The sequence below is a fragment of the Anguilla anguilla genome, chromosome 6 (assembly GCF_013347855.1).
Source record: "Anguilla anguilla isolate fAngAng1 chromosome 6, fAngAng1.pri, whole genome shotgun sequence".
Taxonomy (NCBI): Eukaryota; Metazoa; Chordata; class Actinopteri; order Anguilliformes; family Anguillidae; genus Anguilla; species Anguilla anguilla.
This window is the reverse complement of record NC_049206.1, coordinates 27,654,036-27,672,260: the sequence shown is the minus strand read 5'-3', so window position 1 is coordinate 27,672,260 and position 18,225 is coordinate 27,654,036. Positions and strand designations below refer to the sequence as shown.

General features: G+C 41.4%; 1 protein-coding gene across 1 annotated transcript in view; it reads right to left on the bottom strand.

Moving 5' to 3' along the window:
- Positions 1 to 1,334: 1,334 nt before the first annotated feature.
- LOC118229069 (transforming growth factor beta-2 proprotein-like) overlaps positions 1,335 to 18,225 on the bottom strand; it is a 29,375-nt gene continuing 12,484 nt past the window's right edge. The window contains exons 3-8 of the mRNA XM_035420744.1: positions 11,076 to 11,239; positions 7,815 to 7,947; positions 6,911 to 7,021; positions 6,427 to 6,595; positions 4,545 to 4,698; positions 1,335 to 1,619 (exon numbers count right to left, since the gene is read on the bottom strand). Of these exons, the coding sequence (XP_035276635.1) occupies positions 1,461 to 1,619; positions 4,545 to 4,698; positions 6,427 to 6,595; positions 6,911 to 7,021; positions 7,815 to 7,947; positions 11,076 to 11,239 (890 nt within the window). The 3' untranslated portion in view covers positions 1,335 to 1,460. The remainder of the gene's footprint in view (positions 1,620 to 4,544; positions 4,699 to 6,426; positions 6,596 to 6,910; positions 7,022 to 7,814; positions 7,948 to 11,075; positions 11,240 to 18,225) is intronic.

Sequence of the window (18,225 nt, the reverse complement as noted above, 5' to 3'; positions counted from 1 at the left end):
TGTGCTCATTGTAACTACAGCACTGCAGCACTTCTGGTTCCCCATGGTGACAGGTTTTGATGATCCCTGAGGTGACCTCTCTTACATTACCACTGGACAGGACAGCCCCCTATTGAGGACAGAAGCTGCTGGACACTTTCTGTCTCTGTATATGCGGCAAGGACATTTCCTTTCCCTAGCCCGTTTAAATGATGACCTCACATCCTGTACCTGCACTAAGAGAGGAGTGTTATGCACCGCACTGATAGCACCCATGGTTCGGGTCTCAGCATTGATCTCACGATGACTGATGAAAGCATCAACATTGTAATTCCCCAATGATCCATTTCACTTAAAGCTACAGTATTTTTGCTGTGCAGAACAGGCTGGGTAAGGCTTAGAAAGTAGACACTGGTGATGTGCACAAGTCAGTGAACTTAAAATGTATACGACCCTCTGCACGACGCCCAGTATATGGGCAGGTCCCACTGCATGTATGCGTGATTGTGTGTGTGTGTGTTTATGTGTAGGTGTCAACATTTCAACATCTTCAGTTGTATGCCAATGATTTACTTTAGTATTTGCAGGTGTATCTCTTAATATCTGGACATGTTTCCTTTGTGCTTCAGCTATCTTTGCCAGCAGAGAACAAGAAAACATATTTATGCCAGATAACGTGTGATGTTATTACATTTGCAATTACATCATTACTGCTTTAAACATTCAGCCAAAAGAAGGCGTCCACCCATCACTGTGAGAATGCAGGTAACTCGAGACCAGCAACAGCCATCCAGTGATCCCGCACACAAATGTCAATGAAAACAATTCAACCAAAACACAGGATTCTGTTGGGAAAAAGTATTCAAATGACACTAGTTCTGAAATATAATTGGCAGCAAAAACAAAAGGTACAATTGTTTGAAAGACACAAAAGGAATAACAAGAAATTGGCCTAGTATAATTTCTGATTTTGAAAACTATGGAAGATGGCCAACTTCTCACTTCACATATTGACACTTTAAATATTCTTCCAGTGTTCATCGTTTGTAAGTCTACTTGTGTCTGGTCTATGTGTGAGGTGGGTGTATCGACAGGGCCATCTGTACACAACCAGTACATACTGCTGAAAAATGTGTGTGTGTGTGTGTGTGTGTGTGTGTGTGTGTGTGTGGGTGCGTGCGTGCGTGCGTGCGTGAACTTGTAATACTATCTTGGACTGTGTGTACGTGTGTGTGCATGTGTGTGTGTGTGTGTGTGTGTGTGTTTGAACTTGTAATACTATTCTGGACTGTGGGTGTGTGTGTGTGTGTGTGTGTGGGTGCGTGCGTGCGTGAACTTGTAATACTATCTTGGAATGTGTGTGATTGTGTGTGTGGTGTGTGTGGTGTGTGTGTGTGTGTGAACTTGTAATACTATTCTGGACTGTGGGTGTGTGTGTGTGTGGTGTGTGCGTGTGTGTTTATGGGAGCTTGAATGTGTTCCTAACTGCATTTGCAGGACTTCACAATCATGTTGGACAGCTGTTCGATCTTGGGGCTCTTGCCAATGTAGTAGAGGATGGTGAGGGGCTCCAGGTCCTGAGATACGCAGCAGGGTGAGGCGGACGCTTCAGGGTTGATGGCATTGTACAAGCCCAGGACCTGAGCGATACATACAGAGATACATCACCTCTTGATGACCCACATGTCGATGCAGTGTCTCGTTTACATTCTTTACAAAATTAATTCCCATGAAATGCACACATTTTTATTACAAATGAGCTTCTGTTTTAAGTAGAATTGTTTAAGCATGCAGACTAAAACCAGGGAGGGGCATAAGAAGACAAAGAGAGCTTTGAAGGTTTACGGTTTTTAACCAGAAATATTCAACCCCCAAAACATTACCATTGTAATCCAAGTACACAATTTTTGTGAAAATAACACACATACTATATGTATGGTTATTTCATCTTTTAATGATAAATACCTATAAAAGCAGTATCATTATTGGCACAGTAGTCATAGTATAATTATAAATAAGCCAAGATAAGTAGTCTTATGCTATGAAATGGAATTTTTAATTATACCGGTGATACTGTTTGAATGGATTATGACAAGACTTACAGATAACCTTTGGCCAAAAAATAGGCCCATTCAAGTTTCAGGCGAACTTGTAAAGTCTGGTTTTACTGAGAAACATTGAACAGGTCATTGAAGCGATTTGTTACTGATAAAACTCTCCCTATGCAATACATAGCTATATTAGCCTGTATGTATCCTTCAGTTCAAGCTAGACATAAAAACGTAGATGACCATAGTTGCTTCCAAAACAAAAGACCATTGTTTGCACCCTTGTTTGTCTCGGTTTAAGCATTAAATTAGCAGCTAAATCCTAAAATCAAGTGGATTTACTTAATCGGTTAGAATAGGTAAGCAGCTGCTTTGCACAAAACAGGCAATGGCCAATTCAAAGTGACTGCTCCAGTTAACATTAGCCAGTCACCTCGCTCTTAAATTAACCAACCAATTTGGCTAGCCAAATTCTTATAAGAAAAAACATATTTTTTTCATTTAACACAACCAGCTAATTGAATTGTGTAAATATGCAGGACAATTCCTATTTTGAACTAATCACTAATAAGGTTAATTTCTGGCATGTGAGCTTAAATAATTTCAAGCTGCACTGTCATTCCCCTTGGGTATTGAAGGCATTGGATTGTCACAACCACCTGCCTAATTTTACAATTGGTGAACAACTGAGACCCTCATAAAATCACTGGGTAGAGGAACAATGTCCCATGGATGGAATGTGAAGCAGTAAGTCTTTGTGTGGCTGGGTGCAACAGTACAATTCCAAACACTGGCTGAACAGACACCCAGAGCAGTCAAATTAATACATATCTATTGCTTCAAAACATTCAAGGAAGTTGCTAAGAAACTGACAACACACACTCCAAAAGAAACCATGACTCTTTCAACCAAATTACTGGCTCACGAACAAGGCACCGCACTAACACTGAAGGAGTTCTGGGAAAGAGGCAAAAAAGAAATGTTCCAAATATTGTGCAGAAGGCAAAAAGATACTTGTCCATTCCAACCATTGCTGTTGATGCAGAAAGATGCATCCCTTCCCACGGACAAGTTTACACTAAGCACTGCCAAAGAATGACAGAGGAGACTTAAACAACTGACCACATTCAAATTTAATCACAAAGTTTAAAGCTAGAATTTTTTCATCTGAGTTCATTTGTTTTATCCTTTCATTTTTCAGCCTACTCCACTGCAAATGATTTCATTGTTATGATTAGCCTTATTTAAAAAATTTTGAGCAGGTAATGTAATTTCACTTTTTATGTGTAGACCTACTTTCCATTGCTTAGAAAGAAAAAAAAGTTACTGCTTAACGCTATAAAAATGTTTTCTGCACGTCTACAGTTCTATACACCAAAGGCAGCATGTGACAGTATAGGAACATTGCTGCTAATCATTGTATGTACTTAATAAGTGGCAACTTCTCTTAATTCCTGGGGAGGGGCAATGTAATAATTTACTGACAAGAAGGCAATATCAACCTTTTTCTGGGGGATGAGGTAAGAAACTGCCTCAGATAAACTATTGTGCCATATTTATAATGTTGAGTGCGGGGTCAAAAAACTTCAAAGGTTTTCGTGCTTTTTTTGTTCTTGGCAGGCATTACATCGTTACTTTAAGTTACTTTTACTGTTCACAGTAAACAACTCCTGAACTCAGTGTTGGTTTCCTCAATTATATCTGACGTTGGGTTTAAAAACTATTTCAAAATTCAAATGCCCTTGTATATTGCAATATGCATGCTATTGTAAATTCCCTGTATTAGGACATGTAATGTATTGTAAGGCACTTGACAGTACCCAGCCGTAGCTACAATCCTGCTCCACACTGCTGCTCTGATAACTGCTATACACTGCTGCCCTGCCTCTGTTCTAGGCCATGCATTTCCTTTGTGTTATTTTAAAAAGAAACTGTGGTTTGTTTTTGTAACCAATTATTAATGCCAGCTAGTAATATTTAGATTTAATAATATTTTTAAAGCTCAAAAGGATGTCAAAATTGAACTCAAACAAGACATACCATATGACATACCTGTAAAAACCAAACTGAATCATCTTAAAATCCATGAATGACAAGTTTTCACCAATTCTGAAACTGGTCATTAAAACTGGATGTTTTCTTCTGTTTTATTACCATTGTAGATGCGGCCCACAAATATCTGCAGTATGTGGATGGGTTGATACTGCTAATGAACTGTTATTCTGGCGTATCCATGTATTATAAACATGAGTGGATCTGTGAAGCAGCTTCTCTTACCCAATGCCCCTAATAAACAGTATTCAGTACAGCCTGTATAGCTAATGAATCCATCATAGATTATGTGTCATATTTGAATCTTAGTCAAAGGTTTACTGGGAATACCTATGCAAAACCGACTCTCTGACCCCTGTTGCACTAGAATCGTACTAATAATGCGGGTTTACAAAGGTGTGAATTATTCACACTTTCTTACCCCTTACCGCTCTGGCTTTCTGAAAGACCTCTAATCTGTCTCACCTTGCTGTGCTGTGTGTCTGCACTCCACAGGTAAGGACACGCTCCGGCACAGAAGTTGGCATGGTAACCTCTGGGCTCCTGGATCCATCGCCAGCCCAGGTCCCTTCTGAAGTCAATGTACAGAGAGCGCAGGCAGCAGGAGTCCTGCATGTTCCTGTAGGGGCACACACCATCAGCTGTGAGAAGGCAGTGTGCTAGGGGAAAAATTGGTGATTAAGAAAAAGAGGTTCTAACGGTACGGTGGATGTTGGTGCCAGAGGTGTCGATGTTGGTGTCAGAGGTGTGCATATTGGTGTCAGAGGAGTGGATGTTGGTATCAGAGGTGCGGATGCTGGTGTTTGAGGTGTGGCTGTTGGTGTCAGAGGTCTGGATGTTGGTGTCTGAGGAGTGCATATTGGTGTCAGATGAGTGGATGTTGGTATCAGAGTTGTGGATGTTGGTATCAGAGGTGTGAATGTTGGTGTCAGAGGTGTGCATATTGGTGTCAGAGGAGTGGATGTTGGTGCCAGATGAGTGGATGCTGATATCAAAGGTGTAGCTGTTGGTATCAGAGATGTGGATGTTGGTGTCAGAGGCGTGCATACTGGTGTCAGAGGTGTGGATATTGGTGTCAGAGGAGTGGATGTTGGTGTCAGAGGCACGGATGCTGGTGTTTGAGGTGTGGATATTGGTGTCAGAGCTGTGGATGTTGGTGTCAGAGGTGTGGATGTTGGTGCCAGAAGTGTGGATGATGGTAACAGAGGTGTGGATATTGGTATCAGAGGTGTGAATGTTGGTGTCAGAGGTGTGCATATTGGTGTCAGAGGAGTGGATGTTGGTGTCAGAGGAGTGCATATTGGTGCCAGATGAGTGGATGTTGGTGTCAGATGAGTGGATGCTGATATCAAAGGTGTAGCTGTTGGTATCAGAGATGTGGATGTTGGTGTCAGAGGTGTGCATACTGGTGTCAGAGGTGTGGATGTTGGTGTTTGAGGTGAGGATGTTGGTATCAGAGGTGTCGATGTTGGTGTCAGAGATGTGGATGTTCGTGCCAGAGGTGTGGATGTTGGTGCCAGGGGTATGGATGTTGGTGCCAGAGGTATGGATGTTGGAATCAGAGGTGTGGATGCTGGTGCCAGAGGTGTGGATGTTGGTGCCAGAGGTGTGGATGATGGTGTCAGAGGTGTGGATGATAGTGACAGAGGTGTTACAAAAGTTCCTGGATTTTAAATTGGGTTTAAGGAGTTGATTAAATTGATTAAATAACTGAATTAAGTTATGAATGTAATTGAAACGAGTAATGACTACTGACATGTCAAAGCTGTTTGAAGTACAATTTCATAGTGGCAGGCTAAATATATTTTCTGAGTAAATGACCAAATTCTAAACACTATTACATTTATACCGACTCTTCCCTAAGTATTTGTTGTTAGGTACGTGTTTCGTTATGACATAAAATTGCCAAGCATTTTAATCTTTTTTTCCGTGCATGCGTACTTTTGAACCACTTATGTCAACACCAGATTATAAAAGTGTACTGTATGTAAACATTTAAATCCATCTGGAATGTTCATGTTTTTTTTTTTCCCAACTTGACTACATTCATGTTTATGTTCAAATAAAATGTACCTCTGCTAGTTATGTCTCTCCTTGTATTGGTTTGTATTGTGGACATAGCATGCAATGGACACAGCCCGGAAGTTGGTCAAATTCTGACATGCAATTCAATATTTTAAAATGTAATATATATTGAAACGTATTAAAATGTATGCATGCTTTTTTGAAGGAATATTCAAACGTCATTATGGCCAATGTGTGGAAGCTGGTGGTATAAGAGTGGCAGTTGGTGATAGGGATGTAGCAAGTGACAGAGGTGTGTAAAAGGTTGTGATAAGAAAGTGACCTGGAGCAGAAGGCAGTGTCCACAGCGCGTTTCTGTCGGTGACTCTTGTGCTGTGACTCCAGGCGATAAGAGGGCAGTAGCATTAGTAGCAGGTGAGGGTTCTGTCCAGTGGGTCGGCGCCTTTTCAACGCCTTCAGATCCCCACCATGTAAGAGACTGTCATCTATACCTGCCAAACAAACAAACCCTGTCACTACCCCCAGCTAATCACACTCACACCCTTTCATCTACACGTGCCAAACACACACTATGTCACCACTACCAACGAAACACACTCATACTCTTTCATCTATATCTGCCAGTTACACACACCCTGGCATCACTACCACTAGTCTTCTATAAGAGCCAATCACACATACACTTTTAGTGATATCAGCCAACTACACATACTGCTCCCCCTGTGAATGACACATATACCACACCCGTACTCGCATGCGCACACACACACACGGACACCACACAAACACACACAAAAAACAGTTACCTGCGAACCTGATCTCCAGCTCCTCGCTCTTGTTGTGTATTATGTAGTTATTTGATGGCACAAATGTACAACATGGGCAGTGTAAGCTGATCTTGAAGCCATTGTTTCTGTCTGGTGGGGGAGAGAACAGAATGTTTAGACTTTCTAACACCATGCACACATGTACATCTCAAGCTGCCAATTCTGGGCTTTGAAGCTCACTTCCTGGTCTTGTTGAGAGACGGTGCTCACTCGTGCCTGTGCTGCTGGCTCTAGTATAGGTCTTTCAGCCGCTCGTTTCAATGTAAGTCAATACCAATATGGTCAAAATGCAAAGTCGATCATTTTTTCCCACAAAAACATGTAGTCGCAATAAGTGTTTTTTCTTTGTCAAAGGTCTCCCTATGTGCTGATTTATTAAGTTATTTTTCCATTTAGACAATATTTTAACATTTTGTGAGCCAATGAGGGACAGAGCTCCTCCCTCTCTCCCCCACAGCCCTGTCCATTTTCCCCAGAGCTCCTCCCTCTCTCCTCCACAGCCCTGTCCATTTTCCCCAGAGCTCCTTCCTCTCTCCCCCACAGCCCTGTCCATTTTCCCCAGAACTCCTCACTCTGTCTCCCACAGCCCTGTCCACTTTTCCCAGAGCTCCTCCCTCTCTCCCACAGCCCTGCCCCTTTTCCCCAGAGCTCCTCCCTCTCTCCCACAGCCCTGCCCCTTTTCCCCAGAGCTCTTCCCTCTCCCCCCCACAGCCCTGTCCCTTTCCCCCCAGAGCTCTTCCCTCTCTCCCCCACAGCCCTGCCCCTTTTCCCCAGAGCTCTTCCCTCTCTCCCACAGCCCTGTCGCTTTATCCTCAGAGCTCCTCCCTCTCTCCCACAGCCCTGCCCCTTTTTCCTCAGAACCTCACCTTCTCTCAACTCTTACCTCTGTGAAGTAGCCATTCACTGACAGCTTCTGTCACATCGAAGGATAGCCACTCCCCCTCTGTGTGTGTGCGCACCACCTTACTGTCAATGTAGCGCTGTGATGGCGATGTCAAGTCTTTGTGTCCTAGAATCTGTAGACAAGCCAGAACACAGATTTAATTATTCACAAGGCGATATAGCTCAGGAGGTAAGACTGATTGTCTGGCAGTCGGAGGGTTGCCGGTTCAAACCCCACCCTGGGCATGTCGAAGTGTCCTTGAGCAAGACACCTAACCCCTAACCTCTAACTGCTCTGGCGAATGAGAGGCATCAATTGTAAAGCGCTTTGGATAAAAGCGCTATATAAATGCAGTCCATTTACCATTTACAAGCACAAATGGATTGTATTATTATCAGGAAAAGAGATAGAGTGTGAAATCCTTGATTCAGAAGGAAATGTACCACTGCCATGCTTTCATGTTTTTCAAAGGAAAATTCCCATGACATTAGCCTGCCATGCCAGACCATGAGGTAATCTAGCTAGCTACACTCTACATGGTTTGTGGAGGGTCTTTTCCAAAACCCCAGTGTCAACAGAAATATTCTCTCAAGGGTAGATACACTAAGAAAAAATAGTAAGTGCAGTTGGTGCTCCACATTGCGAAACAGCTGCAAAACACTATCCATGCCATATTAATGACTGATTCATGAAAGTATTGATGAAAACAAACCGCACAACCACACCCAAACAGCTAGTTCACAAGAACAACATGTCACGTTCTCAGTTAAAAGTATAAGACTTTGGCCGTAAGATCAGCCTTCACAATATTTTTAAGGGGGATGATACCATGTTTCATCTTGAGGCTGTGGCTCACAATTATTTTAAATTTAAAACTGGGTCTCTGAATACACAAATTGGACCTTTTCAATCACACATTTTTAAATTAAAGTTATATTATTATTGGAGTTGTATAAATATGTCTTAAATATGTACAATGAAATAGCTTCAAATTATACCAAAAGATTACAGGAAGCACACTCAATGTCATCTTTGACACTGTTAGTGGTGTCTTCCTCAAGAAACTATGACAGCTGCCAAGGACATTGACAAATATACACATTACATGACAATTCAATCAATTATGCCACATTACTGGCAGGTTTAAGGATGTCTTAAAACATCCATGCTTATCGCAAGTGGCAATCGCCACTGTTACATGGCCATGCTCTGACTTGTGGCTCATTTGCATAAAAATGACTCATTCTGAGTCACTTAAAATTTATGTCGATAACAAAATTTCAGCATGCACTGTTGCTGTTTCCCTGGCAGTGCACTTCCACATGTTTTCCATCCACTGGGGGTGTTTTGTGAATTGAATGTAACTTCTCTGGAACTTGCCATGGTTTACAAGTATGTCACAATCCTTTAGAAGATTCTTTTGAGGACACTGTAGCTATGTTTTATAGTGCATGGACCTCACCAATAGTGACAAAAAGCAACAGGAAGCTACAGTCCAGCTAACTTGCTAGCACTGGCTAACATAAGAAGGGGTTAGAAAACAAACATGTTCAGTCTCTGTTGAAGTGCAAAAAATAAAGTTGGAAGTTTTTTGATTTTCTAAGATCAACAGAAATCCCCATAGTTTGCTAACATTAAGTACACTTGCTTGAATTAAGACACCAAAGTTGCTTGGATAGATCAGACCGAACTTCATTAATGATTGATTAGCTAATGTTTTCTAGCTGGCAATCACCATTAAACCAGCTCTAAGACGATTTTAGGTAATCGGGGGCACACAAATAAATTAGCTTACCCAATGCAGATACACGCATTGGCCATAAAGGTGGAAAGATCTGGGTAAATGATGGAACGTAAAAGCTGCGTCCAAAATCGCGTTCTATATACTACATACTATATATACTATCATTCAGTGTACTTCAGTAAAAAGTATAACCTCTTTTCAGACATTCAGACATCATCATAGAAACACGCCATGTCCTTTCTGCACTTTGACATTATTAGTTGATGTCTGGTTGCTTTGGTCGTGAAATATCTCACTGTACTGTGGGATATTCATGCCAGTGTAGTGTCCAGTGTTTGCATACTATGATATTTCACCAGATGTAGTATGACAAACGGCTATTTTTCATACCATCTGGTGCATACTGTGGTTTCGGACCAACTAAAAACGTTCAAATTCTATGCGATTGTGGACACAGCCAAAGTGTATTGAAAGTAGGTGCTTACACACAGGTGTGGTTTCTTCGTTAATTAAGCTGTTAACATTCCATCATGTCTGTTGTTGGTGACAAAAATACTGGGCAGTCCTGGTTATCAACAAGTAGGGCTAGCATGGCTAGAAGACAATGTGACTTTGAAAGAGGGGCAATTGTGCATATATGGAAGAAGCTTCAGTGATGAAGACAGCTCAACTTGCTGTTTGACAAGGAATATTGTCTATGGTGGTATCGGTATGGAACTCCGAGGGAGACCTCATTTACAAATGGTAACTGGCAATGCACGTTTGTGGGTACAGTGGTCCGCAGAGCACAGGCAATGAACTACCATGCAGTGGAAAACGAGATTTGGTCAAATTAATCATCCTTCACCATGTTCTCAACAAAAGAATGGAAGAGCACACCTAAAGAAGCCTAGAAGTTAGAATGCTTGTTCCAGCAGTGAAGGGTTATGGTGATTTCATGATGTGGGTCGCATATTCCTGGCATGGTTTGGGCACACTCATTCCCATAGAAGTTGTCAGTACTATTCACTATTATTCTGAGTGATCAAATACCTCTTAAGTGACTTCATATAGGCATTTCTACCTTTTTGGCCACTACCTAAAGGTCACTTTACTTAATTAGCTAGCTAGATGGCTAGCTTAATATATTTCATGAATTCCAGACCAAAGTTTTGTTCAAAACATCTGTCTGGGCCTGCCTGAGTGCTATCGCACTAGCTAGCTAACATAGGCTGGTAAGATTTATTAGTTAGTAGCTTACAACTAGAGCAAGTCAATTTGAATGACAATATAATGAGTGGGTTCTTCATTTTAAAAGTTGGAGTCAGGATAAATTGGATTTGAAAAGGGGTTAATACAATCAATGTACAGTATGGTTCCTTCATTACTGATGCATCATGCCCACTTCCAAGGAGGGTTTCCATTCTCTTAATTCACTTAGTTTGCAGTGTTTAAGAGGCCGGTGAAGACCAGGCTACCATGGCATGCATTTAGAAGAATTACCGAGAGCATGTGTTTGAAAGGAGAGGTAAAGTTACCTGGTACAGCTCAATCCTCTGTTCAGATACATGGGCCTTTGGGTTTTGTAAGCGAAAGACCCGGAGCTCCGCCTTCACCAGGTTGGAGGCGTTCTTCTCCATAGATGACACGTCAAATGTGAGCCTCCTGAAGTAAGGGCTATAGTGCATGTGAGAGATGACATCTGCAACACAATGAGAAACTCAATTTAAGAGTGTTTATATTGTACTGTACTATCTGTATTTGTGTGGTAGTCCTGCAGCATTAATAAGTGCAAGGTAATGATGGACAGTCTGTGTTGCATGTGTGTGAATTGTGTGTGCGTGTGTGTTTATGCATGTGTGTAATTACTGTGTGTATGTGTGTGTATATGTGATATGTGTGTGTGTCTGTGTGTGAGATTATGTGTGATTTGTGTGTACAGTACTTGTGTGTCAGGGTATTCTGGTGAGACTGTGAGCAAAGCAGTGCTCGAAAATCTGTGTATGTGAGGGTATCTGTGTGTGTGTGCAGTTGTCGTGCAAATCATGTGTGTCAGTTAGCTGAATTACTCAATCTAACCTGTCTGATACTGAGCACTAAGGCCCTGATCTAGCTTGAGATATGTGCACAAGTTGAGCGCTTTTTTCCCCAATGTGCATCCTGGCTTGGATGACTTAACTGCAGACGTGACAGATTCAAACTTGGGGTGGAGTCTTTCTCAGAAGGAGTTTGCAACTGAATTTCAAATTATGTGAATCCTGTCTTAAGATTTAAATGCTTTTTATGTAGTTTTATCTATGCAGCCTTTGCTTGTACAAAAGGTGATGTAAGCAGTCCAAGCCAGCCATCATATGAAATTTCATAAATTTGTATTTATTCAATGAAGTTTTGCATGCAGTACTGAACAATATGAGTCACACTGATGAAACTGATTTAATCAAAATCACCTTATTGAAATTTAGACTTTTATGTTAAAAATAACTTTAAAAAAAATTAAACAGACCCTCGCACTCTGAATTGCGGGCCTTTCTCATACCCTGAGTCCCTCTCTCTCAAATCAGGCAAGAACACCACAGAATTTATCTGTGACCATGCATCCCACACAGTGTAAATAATATAGCGCATGACTGACATGCAATCTCAGCTAACACCAAATGTTATTTCAATTTATAATGTTTCAGTAAGGCTGTTTAAGGTTGTGGTGAATAACAACATTGTAGCAAGGGTTTTACAACTTTTCCTTTCGCCACTCTGAAGCCACAATGTTCCAGCTACACTGTAATTCGATCCAGAACACAATTATATATGGTCTCCTGCAGGAAAATATTTTAAAGACTTTTTCAGGACCCAACAAACCATAACTTTCACAACTTTCCACAACCAAACCACAACTTTCCACAACCAAAACAAAAGGTTTTAAAACATTGTTTAGATTCACACACCAACTAACATCTGGCTCAGAACAAATCACAACATTCACCAATCTCGGACCAGTACTGCAGAAAATGAATTAAGTAACCAAAATAATTAATTTCACGTTTTAAGAATTTTGAACATTAAGTGAAATTGAAAAATAATATGACAAGTTAAAATGGCATGTTTAAATAAATGTTTAAATGTCACCACATTTGGTGGCCCATGACTAAATACTGTAACTATTGTACAGCTCTATTATTAAAACAGAATCCTTTTTAATAGAAAGGTTGCTGTTATTTAAGCCAAATGTGCAAAAAAAAAAAATCTGTGATCTACAAAAACACAAATATTACAGGAATGTACCTTTGTGCAGTCTTGCATATATGAGGAAAACGGAGAGACAGAGTAAGTTCCCTATTTCAGAAAAGCATGATGGAATGCACATCCAGAACAAACAACTAATAAAATTCTGGCGTTTCTTCAGATCATTCTCTGTTCTCTGATAACTAAGCAGACATAAAGAAAGCATAAAGAGTCATATTCTTCCCACCCTGTACTGAAAACTTCTATGTACTGTAGGTCTGACGTTAATAGACACACATTCACCAGGCCATGTGTCCAGAAGTTTGACTTTTCAAGCATTCATTTTCTGATTACTGAGCTTGCCTAACTGTTTGAGACAATAATAAAAATAGCATGTAAATGTCAAAGTTAAGGACAAATGCAGACTGCACACTCTTCTACACATTGAAATATGATCATGGGCAAGTGCTTCTGCAACAATGAGTAAGAATTAAAAGTACTGAAATACATAAATTGGTAGGGAGAGAAGAGAAACCAGAGATGTAGTGATGTAAAAGGACAGAGAGCAGGGAGGGGGAGGGAACAATTGTAGCAATGAGAGAGGACGGAGAGATGGGAGTCAGAATGTGAGATGGAGAACTACAGCTGGCCTGGATCCCTGCAAATGCCCCCGCCCTGTGGCTCACCTGCCAATAGCAAATTGAAAACAACTCTGCACATAATCCCTGGGAACTAAAAATACCCATCGCTTTGAAGCCTCATACATGAAGGCCTGTCCATCTCCACAGGACTCCTTCCCAGCAACAGAACAAGCCACAATAACAACCAGAGAGAGCGGGAGTGTAGCTTTAGCACGTCTGGCGCCAGGCCGTAGCTCCGTCACACACAGTCACACCGCTCTGCTCTGCCGGTGCTGCTGAGTGGCAACCAAAAAAACAAACTGGGCAGCACTGCATTTGTGACAGTGAACAATGTGCTAAATTCAGAGCTGTGATAGCTGCAACACAGTGAGCTATGCTATCTAGGAGGTACCACTTCCCCCCAAATACACAGCAGGAAATACATTACAGTGCTACATTAACCACAGAGTCATGCTAACTACAGAGCTGCAGAAACGACAGAGCTATGCTAACTACAAAGCTGAGCTAACCAGACCCATGCTAACTACAGGGCTGGGCTAACCACAGAGCCATGCTAACTAAGGTGCTGGCCTAACCACTGAGCTGTACTAACTAAGGAGCTGGCTAACCACTGAGCCATGCTACCTGGACGGAGTGTAGCACAGTGGGTAAGGAACTGGGCTTGTAACCGAAAGATCGCAGGTTCTATTCCCGGGTAAGGACACTGCCGTTGTACCCTTGAGCAAGGTACTTAACCTGCATTGCTTCAGTATATATACAGCTGTATAAATGGATACAATGTAAAATGCTATGTAAAAAGTTGTGTAAGTCGCTCTGGATAAGAGCGTCTGCTAAATGCCTGTAATGTAATGTAATGTAATGCAATGTAATACCTAAAGAGCTGGGCTAACCACTGAGCCAAGCTAACTAAAGAGCCTAACCACTGAGCCGTACTAACTAAGGAACTGGGATAACCACTGAGCTATGCTAACAAAGGAACTGGGCTAACCACTGAGCCATGCTAACTAAGAAGCTGGGCTAACCATAGCACTGTCATAATAAGAGCTGATGTATCCATAACACTATCCAAAAAAGAGCTGGACTAACCATAACACTATCATAATAAGAGCTGATCTATCCATACCACTGTCCAAAAAGAGCTGGGCTAACCATAACACTGTCATAACAAGAGCTGATCTATCCATAGCACTGTCCAAATCTGAGCTGAGCTAACCACAGCACTGGCACCGAACCACAATTGGGCTAATAACACTATAGCTACTAAGCACAAATTGATCCAGATAGATCTACCATAAATCTAATCTAACCAAAATATGTGCAAATGTGTGGAGCTGCAGACAACCAAAACCAAAATACTATCCTAACCACTGAGCTACAGTAATTTAAGAGCTATGCTTTTTAAAAGAGCCATGCAAACCACAGAGCTATGATAATCAGTAAGAGTAAGAAAGCTGTGCTAACCAGGTACAGTAACTGTGCTACAGGTAGCCTATACGACTCAAAGACCTATGCTAACCCTGAAAATACAGTAACCACAGATCTGTACCTTACTGCAGAGCTGTACTGTAGAAATACTGGCTATGTATTGGCCCCTCCTTCCATTTGGAGACAATACTTACAGGGACACAGAGCCCAGTCCTGACTTGAGAAGCTAAGTGCTTTTGATGGAGCGCTCCTAGCTATGCAGGACTCTAACCTGATTATTGCTTAATTTCAAAATACACTTAAAGAGTTTTATTTCTGTAACCTAAATGTTCAAATTAAAGTGTGGACTGTAAAACGTATTAGTATGTGCATGTGTCTGTTTCTTACAAGCCACATTTTTATTTGGGGATTTGAGATTGTGATATAGAAATGAAACCCATTTAAAACATCTATAAAAGTAATGGGCAAATGGACATGATATGCAAAGTAATTTCTAAGTACTTGGTTGCAAGTCTGCGACCCATAGACATCAACAGACACAGGGTATCTTTCCTGGTGATGCATTGACAGGCCTGTACTGCAGCCATCTTCAGTTTCAGTTTGTGTCTGGGGTGTTTTGCATTCCGTCTTGTGTTCAGCAAGTGAAATGCATTTTCATTTGGATTCATGATGGGTGACTGACCTGGCCAGTCAAGAAAGTTTCACTTTTTTGGTCATTGTCCTGGTGCAAAGTGAAGCACCATCCAATGAGTTTTGAGGCAATCACCAATGAAGACGAGCGAGTCAGTTTCAGTGGCAGCCATATTTGCCCAAGCCAAATGCTACCTCCACATGTTTCACAGTTGATGGGGGAAGGGGGGGGTGGTGCTTTGGATTAGTGGATGAGCAATTCCTTTCTTTCTTCACGCTTTCCTCTTTCCATCACTTTGTACCAGGTAATATTTGTGTCATCGTCCAATACTTTTTTCCACAACTCTACAGTTTTTAATGTACTTTTCTTTTTTTTTTAGCAAAATCAAACCATTCTGTTCTTCAGGCCAAATGCATCTTCTGGTGAACCCTCCAATGCTATGTAGATGTAGTCCTATTTATGATAGTCTATGCCAACATCCCATCCTGGAGAGTGTCCTTGATCTGTTTGACAGTTGAAAAAAGATTTTACTTCACATTTTAAAGTATTCTATTGCTGAGCTCACCAGTGTGTTCTTACACACTGTATTGGGACAATGTACTACAGTTGATTTTGACATGCCTAATGCAATGTCTCTGATTTGTTTTCCAGCCTCATGATAGCCTGTTTTATTAGCAATGAAACTTGGTGAGTGACAACAGCAACAGACTACAAATGAAAATTACACACATAGAATCAACTCTAGACCTTCTGTCAGCTTCTTGTGCATAGACCAATGATGCAAAGACACCACACAGCTAGGTAGCCAACTGCTCCATTACTGTTGCTTCCCTAATATGGGGGGACTATGTGAAGGGCTGTAATTCCTACACAGATCACCCAATGGGTGTAAATATCTGCAAATAAAAGCTAACAGTCTGTCCTTTAACCTCATAATCATTGTTTTATATCAAATATGCACCCAAGCACACACACACACACACACACACATACAGACGATGGACAAATTAAAGGAAAAGCTTGAATAAATGAGTGGAAAAACCAATGCAGATTCTTCCATGCAGGTGTACTGCATAATACAATTAAGCAACTAACATCCTATCATGCTTTGTGGCATGTATAAAAATGCTCAGCAGGCCCAGGTGACCTCAACTTTGGATCAAGATGGCAGGAGGTAAATATCTAAGTGGCTTTGAAAGAGGGTTCATTATTGGGGCACAGGTGGCAGGAGCCTCACTCACAAACATTGCTCAATTTGTCAGGGTGCAGTGGAGGGTTAGGACCCAAACGCAGAGGGGGAAAAACTCAAAACTCCAAATGGTAAGAACAAAAGACTTTACTTAACAAAACAGGAACCAAAAGCAGGGAACAAAAGGCCTCGCAGGGCAACTCTCACAAACAAAAGAAAACTTCAAAACACACAACACAAAGAAACTCCAAGAATCAAAAACCGGTAAAAATGGAACATGGGCAGAAACATGGCCAGAAGCACACACTAACAAACAACCAAGGATCCAGCACCTGAGTCAAGGAAGAAGGAACTTAAATAGAACAGACACTGACGAGACACAGGAGGGCACCATGAACAATCAGGCCACAAAGAGGGAAGGGAAAACGAGACAACCAAGAACCAATAATTGAACAATTGAAAACAATACAATTACACAGGGTACAAGCAGGACACAAAACAGAAGTGCTACCATCTGGCGGTCCAACAAGGAAAGACCGAGACAAAACACAGAACCGTGACACAATTAGTGTTTTGATAGGAACAGTGACTGAAGTACCATCTGAATTTAGATCTATGAGAAAGACATCAGTAAATAGAGTCAGAAATTGTGGTCAAATGTGCACATTTGATGACCGTGATGCTTGTGCATTAATGCAATATGTAAGGAAAAACAGAAGGACAACTCTTCCACAGGTGACTGGGAATGTCAATGCAGGACGTGTTCAGATTGTGTCAGCAAGAATAATCCATCGACCACTAGATAGAGAGGGATATTATAGTAGGGTTGCGGTTCATAAACCCGTAGTTACAAAGACAAATGCATATTTGAGAGTTCAGTGGTGCAAAAACCATAGGCACTGGTCTATAGAGATGAAAAAGGCGATGTGGTCAGATGAGTCATCCTTCACCATACTCTCGAAAAGTGGGTGAGTGCATGTGTGGTGTACACCAAGAAAATGATACAGGCCTAAATGCTTGGCTACAGTAAGGGAGGAAAGGTTTGAGTCCACTTGACCCCTTAGAGGGAATGGTCACTGCAAATCAATACAAAGTTATTCTGAGTGATCACCTTTATCCTATGATTAAACATTACTATCCTGATGGGAGTTGTCTCTTCCAAAATGACAATGCCCCCATCCAAAGGCCCCAAGGTATCACTGAATGGTTTGATGAGAATTAAAATTATGTGAAGTATATGCTATGGCCATCACAGTCACCAGCTCCCAACCCAATTGAACATCTATGGAAGATTCTGGACTGACTTGTTGGACAGCAAGGGAGCTTCATGAAATATGTTTACATGGTCGAGCAGCCACACACAAGCCTAAGATCACCGTATGTAATGGCAAGTGTCAGTGAGAGTTGTGTAAAGCACATCACCATTGGACTCAGAGGCAGTGGAAATGCGTTCTCTGGAGTGATGAATCACACTACCATATCTGGAAGTCTGACAGACGGTTTGGCGAATGCCAGGAGAACTCTACCTGCCTGAATGCATATGTGCTAACTGTAAAGATTTGTGAAGGAGGGATAATGGTCTG